Here is a 15,774-nt window from a genome sequence, read left to right as displayed (position 1 = left end):
TAAGTTGTATTATTAAAAAAAAAAAAAAATGATCTCAGAAGCTCTTGTAACTTGTACACATACAAACAAGAAAGATGTTTATTAAAAAAAATATTTATTAATTTTTACACCTGCTGAGTAGCACAAGACTATTAACACTATAACTCACTGAATGTACAGTAAATGTTCACATTTAAATAACAGGATAGGGTCAACATTTTCAACCTGTGGGTCAGCTTCAGCATCTCATGAAGTGCTTTTTAGCCCTACATATCTTATGAGTTTTTTGAAAGGATAATTCCAAATCAGAAAACAATTCCAGAAGATCAAAACAATAGGTTTCTCCGGAATAACAGGAATTTTACATGATGAAATATCTGATTATGTGGGCACAAATGAAACAGTAAAAATGTAAAATCTCTATGTAACCTACTCCAAAATGCTCACACTGCACTGATCCAAGTCTACAGTGCCAGTGTGTCTTAGGCGAGGCCACAGTATAAACATTGGCTACAGACATTTTTTCCAAATTGGGTCTTCAGATGGCTTATAACCTGCCATCTCTTCAAATCCAAGTCCTTTTGGAAAGCCATTACCTTAGAATAAATATACAGAATACCTGATCTTAAAGCAATGTTGTTTGGCTTGACTGCCACACCTGCATCTCTGGTTGATAATATACAAATTAGTTTTAGAGTCTTTACTTATTCCACATAAAGACAAAAAAACAAAAGGGAAAAAAAAGAACTTAGATGGGAAAGAAACAGAGGTCCTTCCGCAATACTTTTTATCTTCTGTGTATTTTAAAACTTGAAATAACTGGCATAAAATGAACATTCCATTCAGTGACCGTTTTCCATTTTAATCAGTAAGTTATTCCTGAGGGGAGGGAGGAATACCTTGCTGGTTCAAATTAAAAAGGAATCAACAGGACCAAATTTAAGTCATAAAAACTAAACTGGACCTTCAGGAAAGTCTAATATGCTTTGCCTAGCAAGTCTCTCTCGACTGGACACTAGGATATTTATAATCATCACATTGTAGGACCTTGGGACTCAAAAATCTCTATATTGTGACACAGAGTCAATATTTTCTATTGAAAACATCAGCATTACCTCTGTTACCAAAGATATAGAGTCCATTGTCATTTTCTACACAATTACCAAGTAACTCTCAAGTTCTCTTAGTGCCTCAATTGTCAGGGATAACTAAATGAATGAGGTCTCAATAATAAAGTGCAAAGTCTACATATTAGTAAAGTTACTTCACAGAATTGTTTACTTTTCAAAAAGGTATCTTTACCATAAAGAAGCTACTATACTTCTTAATTTATAGAACCAGTTTTTACCCAGAAATATCAATAAAATAAATTATTTAACTTCATTTGAAACTGAAGGTAGGTCTTTCTGTTCTGGAATGATAAATTCTACCATGCCATAATTATTCTAAAAATGTATTAGTATGTCACAAAAAGTTGTTAAACTACATACTGATTTCTGCAGTGTTTTATGTGCACAACTGGAATGTACAGTAAAAAGAAGGGAAATATTTTCCCCATTGAATTCATAGCTAATAAGACTCCCAAACAGGAATAATGATAAGAAAAACTATCACTGAGGCAGTTTTTCTCCCTCTCCCAAGTGACAATGTAATATTGATTGGATTCCTTCCAGATCCCTTATAATTACTCTAACATATTATAAATGGTCCCCACATTTTAATTTTTCCCCTAGGTGTGAAGTTGGTCATCTTACCAAAAGGTCCAGACGAATTGCAATACATTTAAAGTTGAAAGTGTTGAGAAATAAGGAGGACCACCTTTCCATCCAACCTGAAAGAATGTTCATTTTAAGACAGCATTAGAAGTACTAAAATACACTGCATGCTGTGAGCGAGGGTTGCAGGTACACCTAGTACGAGCAAGGATTCACCCTTTACCAATGAGTAATACCAATGCCTTTCAGGAAAGGCAGGAAAAGGTCTCAGTGCTTTTTATGCTCTATATAGTTGTTTTAGTATCAATAATTTTTCTTGGTACTGTCATCTCCAATATCGCCTTCTTCATACAAGTACAACCAGAGAATGGGAGACCAACCTGTAACCTGGGAGTCTAAATTCTGTTGACACCAAGCATCCTATTCTTGTACAGGGAGTCCACAGTTGTGGAGTAATAAAGTAAGATCTATCAGAACATGAGGTTCTGGCCTAGTCCACTGAGGGCCAGGGTCTGTGGAAAGCACTACCAATAGCCCAACAACGGTTTTCCAAAAAAGGCAAGTTTTTTTTAAAAATCAGCAATAAGAAAAATTTAGGTAACAATTTTTCCTTCAGACCATCACTGATGAAACCTTTGCTTCATCATTTTAATTTTCATATTCAGTGGGCTCCCTTTAAGTTACTGAGAATGCAAACTCACAAGATGAAGCAGTTCTGACCTAATACACGCCCATAAAATGCACCTTCGCCTTTGGTGCCATGGCTTGGAATCAACAACTCCAGTGGCCATGGACTTGGCACATCCTTTATCCACCTTTGGTACAAACACAATACACTGCTTAATATTTCCACAAAGGAAAAGTAAGGCTTATCTATGTGTTAAAAAACCAACTCAAGAGCAAGGCAAGGTTTCTCTGTCTTGAAATCTACTTTCCCCTGAAAGATCTCCATTCCTTGGCAGAAACTCCTAGGGTCTGAAGAGTCCATTTGGTAAAGATGACCTTGACAAAATAAGCCCCAGTGTATGTATAAGCGTCAAACCTGTGATTTCCAAACTCTTGAGTGATAAATCTTAAAAAAGAGTTCTAAGTGTCAGAAGCTTCCAGACGTTCCAGACGTATGAATAAGAAAAGACATGATGTGACTCTTTGATTCTGGCTCAAGGATGGAAGTTAAGGTTTAGTGATGTGCACTTCGCTGCTCCCATTCCCGTTGGTGGTGGTTGTAATGATGTACTGGGTGGGCTGTTGGCTGGTGGTCTGGGGGTCCAAGTCACCATGCGCAGTTGGCTGAACCTGGACTCCACCAGTGAGAGCAGAAGCTTGCTTTTCCTCCAATTCTGATTGACTTTCTGATAGCACATAATGACCCTAGAGCAGGAAGAAAAAGATCTTTAGAAATCTGAGGCCTAAAGTGGGGGGTAGAGTTATGGGGGCACGGTGGGGAGAAGGAATATGCAAAGAAATGTTACATGGGGAACCAAACTAGGCACCTATGGGAGACACTTTGCCTAATTCCTTTAGAGAAGCAGACTACAAAGGTAACTTAAGGGAACGCCTTGGTCGTCGTACCAAATGATACAGTGAGGAACTTCAGGGACAGAAATTTGCATCATGATGGTAACCTACCTGGCAAAGGAAATGTGCTATGGTATTGTCCCTGAGAATTTAGAAATTCATAAAATAAGGTGACTATCTGACAATGTTTAAGATTAATACAAAATGGATCAAAGGAGAGATATTTAAATACTCCTTAAAGAGGAAGAATGACACCCAAGTCAAGATCAGTGGTTCCCAGACTTCAGAATTTCAAAGACCAGCAAAATTAAAGTAAGAATAAATGTTCCCAAATTTTATTTTGCCAAGTAAAATCATTTTTTAAATGCTAGTGTCAAATGAGAGACATTTTAACACTCAAAAGCATAGGAAGAACACAATCTTAGAATAAAAGTCTTTTGCATTGAATAAATTTAACTTTATGAAAACATACGTTGTCTTAATTTTTCTTCATTTTCCCTCTGATCATGAAAAAAAGGTCTCCATAGACCTGCAGCTAACTCTGTCCCTACATTAACATTTTTAAAGAAAGAATGTGTCTGTAAGAGGGAGAATTGGTCAGCTACACAAGCTGAGAAAAAAAGAAGTCACAGAGGAAACTCGGGCAGCATCCTTTCCAAGCACTGTCCAGAGAGAAAGCCGCAGCCAAATACCCATTTGATTTATCGAGGGCCGTATGTTCTGAGTCCACACTCATCAAGCCACTCTTTGATCAGGATTTGGTTTCCTGTGTGGGTCCTTCTCTAGCAGGAGGGAGCTGGTTCTCAACCAAAGGTCCATGGACACCTAGGCAGTTCATAGGTAGGCTTCAGAGAATCTATAAACAAAACTGCACATCAAATTTGTATGTATACTGTGGCAGATGGAAGGGAACATCCTTGGCTATATAATCGGTTTCCCAAATGGGTTCCTGGCCAAAAAAAAGTAGAGTCAGTGAGTCCTCACAAAGAGCAAAAAATTTCACTGATCATGCCAATGAGACTATTCCATTTTATATTAGTTATTGTTTCCATTGACAATAGTGTTACTCTGGATTTATACATCTCTCCTAAGTCTGGTTAATGTGAATTCATGTGCTGAGAAATGGGCGAGCTCTCAGTGTGCTTTGAAAAATAAATAAATAAATCAGGTTTCTGAGGCCACTAGACTACCCTGCTACTCTTTGAGGCCTCTTGGGAAATAGTCTTCCCCTGGGAACATCTCAATATCCCTAGTCACTTAAGAGTATTTTTCTTAATTTACATACTCTGTCTTCCAGAGGCAGGCCAGAAGAAACCAGTGAAGATAAAAACAGAGGTAGCAGATATAATCAACATTGATAGGCCTAACCTAAATATAACAAAATAATTTATGGCAATGTTTTTCACCTGGGGTGGGTGAATTGTTTAAAACAATTTAAAAGAGCTCCATAATAGATTCATCATATTATTTTCTCCCAACCCAGTTGAGGACCAACAGTCACGAAGACTCGTATACTTTCTAAGAAACACATTAAAAAGATGATTATCTACATGTATATGTATGTATACGGATCTAGGAGGTTCATTATAGTTATTAATTGAATAGATCTTTATTGAGCATTTGCTATAGCCCAGGCCTCCTGTGCAACAGCACTGAGGATAAAGAGATAAAGACAAAGACCTAGGTTTCAAGGAATTAATTGCCTACTGGGAAAAGATAGCACACCAATAATTAAAATAAACTGTGCTACCCCTATGTTCATAGCAGCACTATTCACAATAGCCAAGACATGGAAACAACCTAAATGTCCATAGACAGAGGAATGGATGGAGAAGATGTGGTACATATATACAATGGAATACTACTTAGCCATAGAAAAAGAATGAAATAATGCCATTTGCAGCAACATGGATGCAACTAGAGATTATCATACTAAGTGAAGTAAGTCAGAAAGAGAAAGACAAATACCACATGATATCACTTACATGTGGAATCTAAAATATGGCACAAATGAACCTATCTACAAAACAGAAACAGACCGACGGACGTAGAGAACAGACTTGTGGTTGCCAAGGGGGCTGGGGAGGGAGAGAGACAGATTGAGAGTTTGGGGTTAGCAGATGCAAACTATCACATTTAGAATGGAGAATCAACAAGGTTCTTCTGTATAGCACAGGGAACTATATCTAACCTCCTGGGATAAACCATAACGGAAAAGAATATTTTAAAAAATACAGAAATTTTTAATGTAAAAAAGAATGTATATATGCGTAAAATTGAGTCACTTTGCTGTATAGCTGAGATTGGCACACCATTGTATATCAACTACACTTCAAAGAAAAAAGTAAAACAGAAATAAAATTTTTTTAAAAATTAACTGTGCTATAATATAGCACCACAAGAAATTATAGGAATACAGAGGAGGTGCCTCTAACTCAGATGTGAAGAGTTTGGGAGAAGATGGGGGAGGGGGAGGGTGGTGCAGCATGGGGAGCAGGAAAACCCTCCAAGCAGCACAGCTTACTGGAGTCACCGCCTTCACTTGGCCAGTGGTGACCGGAGTTGCCACGCCACTGTCTGTAATCACAAACTGTCCCGGGGGGAGCGTCATCATCTGAATCTCCGATGCTGAAAAACAGGAAGGAGCCATAGTTCAGTGGTCTCAGATTTTAATACAAGTTGTAGAAACAAATACCTAACCAGTGACCACATTCCCTACTGAGTCACTTTCCATGGATTTTCTTGCTCTGAGAGTCTTATGTTGATATGATTTCTTGATACAGCGAAAGCACCTCTGTTTAAGAATTGATCACATGAGGCTAGTAGAGAGTTACCAAATGTTGGAAACAATCAGTGCATCTCCTTCAAATGTGGCTTCTGAATATCCAGAAAGACAAATATTCAAAACTTTAAAAACCTTGAGATAAGTTACAAAGATTCACCTGTTAGCTCAATATCTTTATCTTTTACAGTCACATTTGATTCCTGGCACAATGTATCCACTATTGCCTAGCAATCACAACTTAGTCTAACATGAATTTTACTTCACTACCATGTTATTAAAGCTAATTAAAAACAGAGTTCACCCTAGCACCCAGTTGACAGCCTCTAAATCACATCCTCTACTCAAAGGAACCAGGACTTCTTGGGAAAATGGCTGATTCCAAACCTGGGTCAGAAATGTACAAGGTGAGCATGGAATCTGTTGTCATACCAGCGTGTAAGACACTATAAAAGACTACAGAGTCATGTGGGAAAGATACAGAAAGATGTTCCCACTAGCCAAAGATGGGATAATCTGAGCATCAACAAGGATAATGACTGCAATGTTTTGGTTTTTTTAAATAAATTTATTTATTTATTTAATATTTGGCTGCGTTGGGTCTTCGGTTCTGTGCATGGGCTTTCGCTAGTTGCTGCAAGCGGGGGCTACTCTTCGTTGCAGTGCACGGGCTTCTCATTGCAGTGGCTTCTCTTGTTGTGAAGCACGGGCTCTAGGTGCACGGGCTTCAGTAGTTATGGCTCGTGGGCTCCAGAGCACAGGTTCAGTAGTTGTGGCACACAGGCTTAGTTGCTCCGCGGCATGTGGGATCTTCCCGGACCAGGGCTCGAACCCCTGTCCCCTGCATTGGCAGGTGGATTCTTAACCACTGCGCCACCAGGGAAGCCCTGACTACAATGGTTTGAAACACATCCAGTGGGTTGAAATTCATAAGTACCCAGCGATACTAAAACACACATGCCTGACATTGGTCACCTTGGATAATACTAGGAAACAACTCATTATTTTGAAAACTGGTAAATAAAGGAGATGAGCCGAGTATTTAAAGCATCTATTCTGCCGTTCCTGTACAAATTGTACCTCAGAGTAACCTGACGGTTAAGGTAAAATTGTTTTCATTATGGAAGTTTTCTAGCAATAAGTGTATAAAGAATGATAGAATATGACAACTCTGCAAAATCCCTACTGAAATAGTGGAGCAAAGGAAAAAGACAGAAAAGCATTATGTGCCTCCCGATGGAGCCACACACCAACAGCTATGGAGTGTTTTTGGGGAAAAAAACAACCTGAATCTGATCAAGCCTCTAGGTTTAACTGCCCATCTATAGGAAATAAAAGGGACAGAGGAAAGCATCTTAAATGACAATACAGGGATGTCAACAGCAAAATCCAGAATGTGGGGAACTCTACAAACAAATGACCCAGTTTCTTCAACATGTTAATTGCAACTTAAAAGAGAGAAGGAGAACACATGTATTAAAAGAAAAAAGGTAAAATCGATTGCAATGTATGGCCCTTATTTGGAACCCAATTTGAAAAAACAGCTATTAAGAAGACATTTATGGGGCTTCCCTGGTGGTGCAGTGGTTGAGAGTCCTCCTGCCGATGCAGGGGACACGGGTTCGTGCCCCAGTCTGGGAAGACCCGACATGCCGCGGAGTGGCTGGGCCCGTGAGCCATGGCCGCTGAGCCTGCGCGTCCGGAGCCTGTGCTCCGCAACGGGAGAGGCCACAACAGTGAGAGGCCCACGTACCGCCAAAAAAAAGACATTTATGGGACTTCCCCGATGGTGCAGTGGTTAAGACTCCGCACTCCCAGTGCAGGGGGCCTGGGTTCAATCCCTGGTCAGGCAACTAGAGCCCACATGCCTCAACTAAGAGTTTGCATTCCACAACTAAGGAGCCCACCTGCCGCAACTAAGGAGCCTGCTTGCCGCAACTAAGACCCAGCATGACCAAATAAACAAATAAATAAAATATTTTTTAAAAAAGACATTTATGAGACGATCACAGAAATATGAACACTGGATATTTGATGGTATTAAAGAATTACTGTAATTTATTTTTAGGTGTGATAACGACACTTAGAGTTGTGGGGGTTTTTTAAAAATATTTATGAATGAAATGATATGAATTATTACATAGTTGGAGGACTGGGAGAGGATGACGGCATGTACATATCAGATGAGACTGGCCATGATAACTGCTGAAGCTGGATAATGGGTACAGGCGCGCTCATTATACTGTTCTATTTTGTGTGTGTGTGTGTGTGTGTGTGTGATTACACACACACACATATTTTTTTTTGGCCGTGCCGTGCAACTTGCAGGATCTTAGTTCCCCCACCAGGGACTGAACCCGGGCCCTCAGCAGTGAAAGCACAGACTCCTAACAACTGGACCACCAGGGAATTCCCTGTTTTTGTATATTTAAAACTTTTTCCTAATAAAAATTTTCAGATTGTTTCATCAAGTTAGAATGCTAGTTCTTACTATTATTACAGTGGCTGTCAGCATCATTTCCACGTTCCTCTCATAGGAATTAAACTGAGTATAAATGTCTGTCTATTTACCAGGATTCTACTGGGATTTATCATGAGGATGAATCCTTCCTTGACAGAAACTAGACTCAGCTCTCATTGTGACCACCAATATTTAGGAGACTAGATGGTAAAGATAACTAAATGGTAGCCTTTGAGCCTGGTCTCCACACCAGATCTACATAACACAGCCAAAGATCAAGCACAGCAGAGACGGACCCCAAAAAAGAAATCAGTAGTAGGAGAGAGATCAACACAGCCCTTATTCCTCCTAGCTCCTGCTACTGAGCTCCAACTGTTACTGTTTCTCCCAGATCTTCAATGATAACGGTCTCAAACTTTTCAGCTCATACCCAGGACTGTTGTTCCCACCAAGATTTTTTACCTGTTTGACCTTTGGCAGTCAGGCTAAACTGCTTCTGGTAGCACTAACCTCAGGGTTTTGAAATCAGCTACTCATATATCTATCTCCACGAAATAATGGTCTCTATGAGCCCAAGACTATCTTGTTAAGAGGGGCAGCACAGTGGGCTGGTTTACAGTGTAAACTCTGGAGCCAGACTGCCTGGGTTCCAGGCCTCCGTTTAGTAGCTATGTTCCTTGGACGAGTTGCACTGTGTCTAAATTGTCTTATCTGTAAAATGCAAGTAACGATTGTACTTTCCTAGGAGGTTGTTGTGAATACTGGATGTGATATAGATGCAGTTTAGAATAATTCCTGGCACCTGGTAAGAGCGTGATGAAAGCTAGCTAACATTATTATTGTGTGGTGCTACTTATACAAATGTCAGTATTAATCTTTCGTACACGCAGGGTCTAGCACAGTGATATTCAGTAAATATTGGTGGAAGAGGTGAATCATGACCTCATACCCTCAATCCACCTACTCTATTACTTAAACCACCTGCCTACACTTCCTCCAGCAATATTCCTGAAGTCTTGGAAAAATGTCATTTCAGGGTGGCCCTGAATCAGACGCCGCCTTGAATTGTGCCATGAAACTCACTGAAGTACAAGTTCTACAGAGTGTAGAAAATGGCCAATGATCCTTTAAGCCAGAAAATGGATGACAAAGCTGACGAAATTCCTCCCCGTGGCTGCAGGTTCCCCACCCGCACCCAGGAGGGCCACCCTTACTTACAGTAGCCGCGGAAGGAATTCCAGGCATTGGGGAGGTACGTGTGCTGGACCGTGGTGCTCTGGGTCTGCTGCTGGAGGGCCTGGCCCTGCGAGGAGCTGCCTGCAACCTGGGAGGGGCTGAGCCCCTGCTGAGACTGCTGCGGGGAGGGGCTCAGCGGCTGCCCTGCCACCTGGAGAGAAAAGAGACCAGGATGCGTTAAACTGTCAACTAGCCACTGAAGAAAGTACATCGTGATCATGGGGACTGTAACACTGAAGGTAGCACTGCTAAACTAGAAATATTTTAAATAAGAACAGAATTAATGACAAGCAATCATAACTAGGAAATCCTAATTAGTTTCCAAAGGATTATCTACAAGGGTATCCAAAAACTTAATTTCCATATGCTTGTTATAAAAGTAAATGAATGAAAGTATAATTATCTTTACAAATACACCACAATCTCCCACCTCTGTGTCTTTACTCACAGTGAGAGCATGGTCAGATCATAATGCCTCCCCAGCTACCATATCAAAATCATACCCCTCCTTTAAGACCTAATTCAAACACCACTTCTACAAAATTTTCCTTGATTCCCTGTTAAATACCGTCTTTCCCTCACCTGTACTCCGCTAACCTAATGACACATCCACATGGTCCTCAGACCCAGTCAAGAGGGAGCCCTGCAGGGACCTTGGCTGGCCCTTCTCCAGCTGTGCCCTTCTCACGTGAGGCCTCATAGACCTTGGAAATGGCCCTGCACCCACTTCTGGGACCCGCACAAGTCTCTTCCCTAGGCTTGGCCTCCTGCAGGGGTCCTGTCTCCTGGATATGGCCCCTCTAACGGTATTCGGGCACCTGAGACCAAAGGGGTGGCCATGGATCACCATTTGCAGGGGTGTGGATGGAGCTGAGACACATGGGATGGGGTGTCCACGTGGTACACAGGCCCTGTGAGTGCAGGAAGGAGCCTGAGTGAGGAGAAAGGGGAAGCAGGCTTGGGGACGGCTGTCCCTGGGCCAACTCATCCTGACAAGGAACTGAGTCTGTCCTGGCCCTCCAGCCTCAGGTTCCTTTGAGAAACTTGGAAGTGTGAAGCTAGTGGGGGTGGGAAACTCACGGCCCCTTGTGGATAGAGGCTGCCTGTCCTGGGCTGGAAGAAGTCACCAGAAACCTTATTGGGGGGGTGGGGAGGAGGGGCAATCAGATGTCAAGCCTCCCCCCACCCCCCAATAAATAGGAAGGCAGAGAAAGTGCATGTTTATCCTATGGATTCCACAGCAATTGGAGCCAGCAAAAGAGAGAGAGACATCCTTTCTCCTACATTCCTCCCACCCATACCGGGCCGCTGCCAGTGTCAACCATGCGTTTGGCAGAAAAATGCATTTAATTCTGAATTGGCACTATCCATGTTATTTAGTATCCATTGTTACTTTATGTATATTTTTCAATTTTATCATTATGAAAGTACCTATGTCAAGCAGGGAAGACAGAACATGTTTATTTAATGATTTGTGAACTTGATTGAAACTTTTAATTACTCAGGATGATGGTACGCAGGCCTTCATTTGTGCTCTGGAACCTGGGAATGTCAGGGGTGGGTCTACAGGCATCCTTTATGGCTCAGATACCTTCATTTCATGCCCTATTTACTTATATATAGGTGTTATATCCCTACTAGACTCTAAGGTCCTTGAGGGCAAGACCTAGAAAAGTTTCCTGCAAAGAGTAAGAATTTAATAAACATTTTTGAATGGATGTAACTCTGCGATCTCAATGATAGTCTCTATCACACAAACATAGTAATACTCCACAAAGTCACTGTTCCAAAATTATAGAAACAGCCTAGCAATTGCCGACTGTCATACAGCCATTTAGAACAGGAAGCAAAGGCCAATGTTGTCTTTAGGAGATCAGAGCCCAGGGCTCCATCTGGACAGGGGAAGCTAAGCACTTAATGGAAGTGCATCCCTAATACCAACAGAAAAATTGGAGGCAGAGGTAAGACTCTTTAAATGCCCGCAAAATAATGATATCATTTCCATAGTCAAGGAGACCAGGTGTGAAGATCACATGTCTTCACTCTTAGTACATCTTCAGGGTCCCTGAGGCCACATGAACCTGAGACTAGTCCCTGGAGCAGTCAGTGGGAGCAGCGTACCTGGGAGGCGGGCGCGGCCGGGGCGGGGGGCTCCGTGACCTGGATGTGTTGCACCTGGATGGCATGCTGCGTGTAGGTCTGAGGGTCGTGGAGCTGGGCGACGTCCACCGTGGACTGCTGGGACTGGTGAGGGGAAGTGGCCTGCGGGAGGAGAAACGCAGACCCATGCTGATTAAGGTTAAAGGAAAGACTTCCAGAGAAAAGGTGTAGCTAAAACAACATCCCAGCAGCAGAACAGGCAGGGCTTCAGAGCCGGGGCTCACTGCCGGAGGAACCACACCGGGGCCAAGCTGGCAAGCATCAGGGAAAAAATTAGTTTTAAAAATTATGCTTATTAACCATAAGACAGTAATGCAATTTCATTCTGGAAGACGAGGAGATGAGGGAATATAGCTCCTAATAAGAAGCTGACTGAGAAGCTCTCAGGAATCAAAAATCTTTTTTCCCTTAAGTTTCAACTAATTTTAATGGCCTACCCTTTATCAGTTAAAAGAGATCAAAGGAGAAAATTCGCTGTCAGCTTGTCACACTTAACCACTAGAACAGTGATTCCTAACCTTTTATGTATCACAGACAACTCTGAGAATCTGATGAAAGTACAGACCCCTTTTCTAAAATAATGTACATATATATCATAATTTACAGACAACTTCAGGGATTCATAGATTCCTCCAAAGCCTAAAATGAAGAACCCTCCTATTAAAAAAAAAAAAAAAAGATAAAGAATAGTCAATGACAGTGGCAACTTCCTCTCTCCTGCTTTCATATTAGTTTTAAATTTTCAGAGTCCAATTTATTTCAAAGCAAAACGTTTGTTTATGTGTGCCTTGAGTACATTTCCTTAGTATAATTAAATGAAACAATAGTTCTGGGAGGACTTTTTTCTTTTAGCTCCTGAATCAGTAAGAATGAGGTATTAATTACCTTGTAGAAGGAACAGTTATAACTTGCTACTAATAAGGTACTAATCGATATTCAAAATTCACAATTATTCCTTACAACCTCCCACTGATAGACGTCATTCGAGGCCTGGGTAGGGGCTGATCAAACAGCCTCCTCACCAAGTAGTCCACCTGGGTGCCCAGGGTAAGGGTTCAGAAGAGGCTCAGTGCTGCCCTGCAGTAGGGCAGGATAGTGGTATACACTGGAGCCGAAAATCTCTGGATACTGTTGACAGAAATCTCTTACACTGCTGAGTCCAGAGCCCTCGACAGCCAGGGCTTTATAAATGCCTTAGACTCCAAGCTGACATGCACAGTATGTAGGGCCCAGTCCCAGCTCTGAGAATTAGGTGTTTTAGCTGACCCCAGCTGCTGTGTTGGCTGGTGGCAATACGGCATTCACGCAGGTAAAGAGAAATAAACGCAGGACAGTACCGGGGCCACCTGCACCACTTGAAGCTGTATGTGCTGAGGCTGCTGTAGACCAGATGTAGACTGCGACACAGGAATGTACTGGATTCTCTGGTAGTCCCCTTGCGGCGTTCGGTAATCCGTCGTTAAGGTCTGGGACAGTTCCGTCATAGCCTGGGTTAGCAAGTCTGTTGTCTGCAAAAATCACAAAAAAAGCACATCTGCTGATAACACTGCTGCTTGTAGCTATTTCAGTGCTCTGAAATCCTACAAAAAGTTGGTTTGTCTAACTGGTGGGGATCATGGGACCACGAATAAGCCCTGAGCTCGGATAGAAAAATACCCAGAGTTAAGAAGGTGTTGGAAGATTACCTATATACCTCTAGCTGTCTGTCTGTGTCAGGCCCAGGGAGTTACCCCGGAGGTTCTGACCATCTTGCAGTGAACAAGCAGCACTGAGAATTTCCTGCTCCTCCTTTTACAGAGAGCTTTGGAGAGCACCGACTGGGAGACCCCATCGTTAAGCGTCATGCCTGGTATAGAACCCTGAAGGGTGGTGGGCTACATCTGCAGCCAATTAAATACCAAGACAGACATGGCCTTGGCACTGAAGCTGTGATGGGCAGCGGAGGACAGGAGTCGCTCTTACCGGTCACACACTTACCACCACAGTCTCGCCAGTAGCACTGTCTGTAGTTAAAACAGCTGGAGCCGCACTGATCACAGCTGTCGTCAGAGGTGTGTGTATGGTGTTAGGGAGCTGGGCGTACTCTGGATGCTTCTTCCGAATGTGTTGTACCATCTTGGTCTGAAAAGTTATGGCGAAAACCAAGAAGAATTACTAGAATAGGTTATTTTCGATCTTTCTCAAATGCAAGCCCTCCAATGGTTCCTATAGTCCTTCATGTTATGTTTAAAAAAAAAAAAAGAGCATGGGCTTCCCTGGTAGTGCAGTGGTTGAGAGTCCGCCTGCTGATGCAGGGGACACGGGTTCGTGCTCCGGTCCAGGAAGATCCCACATGCCGCGGAGCAGCTGGGTCCGTGAGCCATGACTGCTGAGCCTGCGCGTCCGGAGCCTGTGCTCCGCAACGGGAGAGGCCACAGCAGTGAGTGGCCCGCGTACTGCAAAAAAAAAAAAAAAAAGAGCAACACTGGCTCTGCCTGCCCTTCCTGAAGCAGGACAATGGTATGAAAGGGAAAAAAGAAGACGCTGGATAGAAAGTCGTGTGAGCCCCACGCTATCAGGCAAGGTCAGAATACCTCACAGCATCCCCTTATACCACCAATACCTGCAGCAATCAATGACAAGCCCCGCGGCAAAAATGACCCCCTTTTCAAGAACCATCATTTAAGTTTTTATGCAGCGCTGCTGCAAGCCTGAGCTCATAAGCCACTAGCAGGGAATATTCAAATCGGACACCCACCTCGGGCCAAGGGAAAAGGAAATCATTCAAGTGCTCAGATGGCACTAATTCCCGGCAAAGTCCACCCTATTCTCTTCCTGTTCTGTGCTATGCTCCCTGTTCTCAGGAAGCAACTCCTTTAGCACCCCCATCAATTCAGAAGATGCCATCACGGCATCTGGATAAGTACCATCTTCTCTTAAGCAATGTTCCCTTAAACCATGACCTTGGTTCCGACGTGGTCCAAAGCCTTCCCCGTACCTTGCTGCTGTACTGTTTGGAGCAGTGAGGGCAGCACACAGGCGGGGTAGCTATAGTGCCTGTGAGCTGGGTGTGGGTGCTCAGCATGGGGTCTGGTTCTCCAGGGCCAGCGGGACGAAGTTTCCGAATGCTTGGTGGGAGCTCAGCCCCAGGATGGTTCTTCAGAATATGGGCTTTTCGCTTGCTGGCACTTTTATAAACCTGCAAATTCAAAAGCTTTGCCATGAAAGAGGTATATACTTCCACTTTCTCGCTTAAGGCAATCTAACAACTTCATTACAAGGAAATGAGAAAAAGTATTCACGTAGTCCAAAATAAAATATATTAACAGATATGTTGAAGGTTAGTGAGGATATAACATAAATCAGAATAACGTAAGAACATAACATAGATACCTGAGGCATCTGCCTTGAATTTATACATCTAAGATAGGAATAGTAAAAACATCTTTACCTTTACCCTGAAGTTTAAGAGGTGAATATACAGTCATAGAAACAATTTCTTTTAAAGCCAGTTCACCCTTTAGTCTTTCGGTGAAAGATCTCATGTGATGTACATAGTTGACTACGAGATGCCAAAGAATCTTCCAAAATGGCAAGTCTAATAGCAACTAGAACCTGTAGTGGTGAATCTGTGCTTAAAAAACGTTTCTTACTTTTAAGTTGACACTACTTATACACAGCTTATAACTGATACAGCTGACATTGTATAAGGAAACAATATTACAACGAAACAATAAATGTATATTCTATTCCTGTGTTTTTTTTGTAACTATGCAAAAATCAAGAATGGAATAGTACAGACAGAGTATTCACATCCTACGCAATCTCCTAGAAATCCAAAATCTACTCTGTATTTTACAATTAGGATGACAAACACCCTCATTTCAGAGCTTAGGAATTTAAAATGAATTCATACACTAAGCTCTTGGTAATAAGCCTCTTCT

At 42.2% G+C, this 15,774-nt stretch overlaps 1 protein-coding gene across 11 annotated transcripts in view; it reads right to left on the bottom strand.

Moving 5' to 3' along the window:
* Positions 1-2,867: 2,867 nt before the first annotated feature.
* PRDM10 (PR/SET domain 10) overlaps positions 2,868-15,774 on the bottom strand; it is a gene marked incomplete at both ends in the record, with an annotated part of 54,971 nt that continues 42,064 nt past the window's right edge. For 8 of the 11 annotated variants that reach the window (XM_079708940.1, XM_079708943.1, XM_079708944.1 and 5 more), the window contains 7 exons: positions 2,868-3,065; positions 5,737-5,840; positions 9,674-9,842; positions 11,813-11,953; positions 13,189-13,359; positions 13,829-13,972; positions 14,829-15,029. In XM_079708940.1, coding sequence (XP_079565066.1) covers positions 2,868-3,065; positions 5,737-5,840; positions 9,674-9,842; positions 11,813-11,953; positions 13,189-13,359; positions 13,829-13,972; positions 14,829-15,029 — 1,128 coding nt within the window. The remainder of the gene's footprint in view (positions 3,066-5,736; positions 5,841-9,673; positions 9,843-11,812; positions 11,954-13,188; positions 13,360-13,828; positions 13,973-14,828; positions 15,030-15,774) is intronic. The other 3 variants (XM_079708947.1, XM_079708941.1, XM_079708942.1) reach the window with 2 other exon arrangements.

The sequence above is a fragment of the Hyperoodon ampullatus genome (genome assembly GCF_949752795.1).
Source record: "Hyperoodon ampullatus genome assembly, chromosome: 7".
Lineage (NCBI taxonomy): Eukaryota > Metazoa > Chordata > Mammalia > Artiodactyla > Ziphiidae > Hyperoodon > Hyperoodon ampullatus.
Note: the sequence above shows the minus strand (reverse complement) of the source record. Positions and strands in the feature narration are given on the sequence as shown.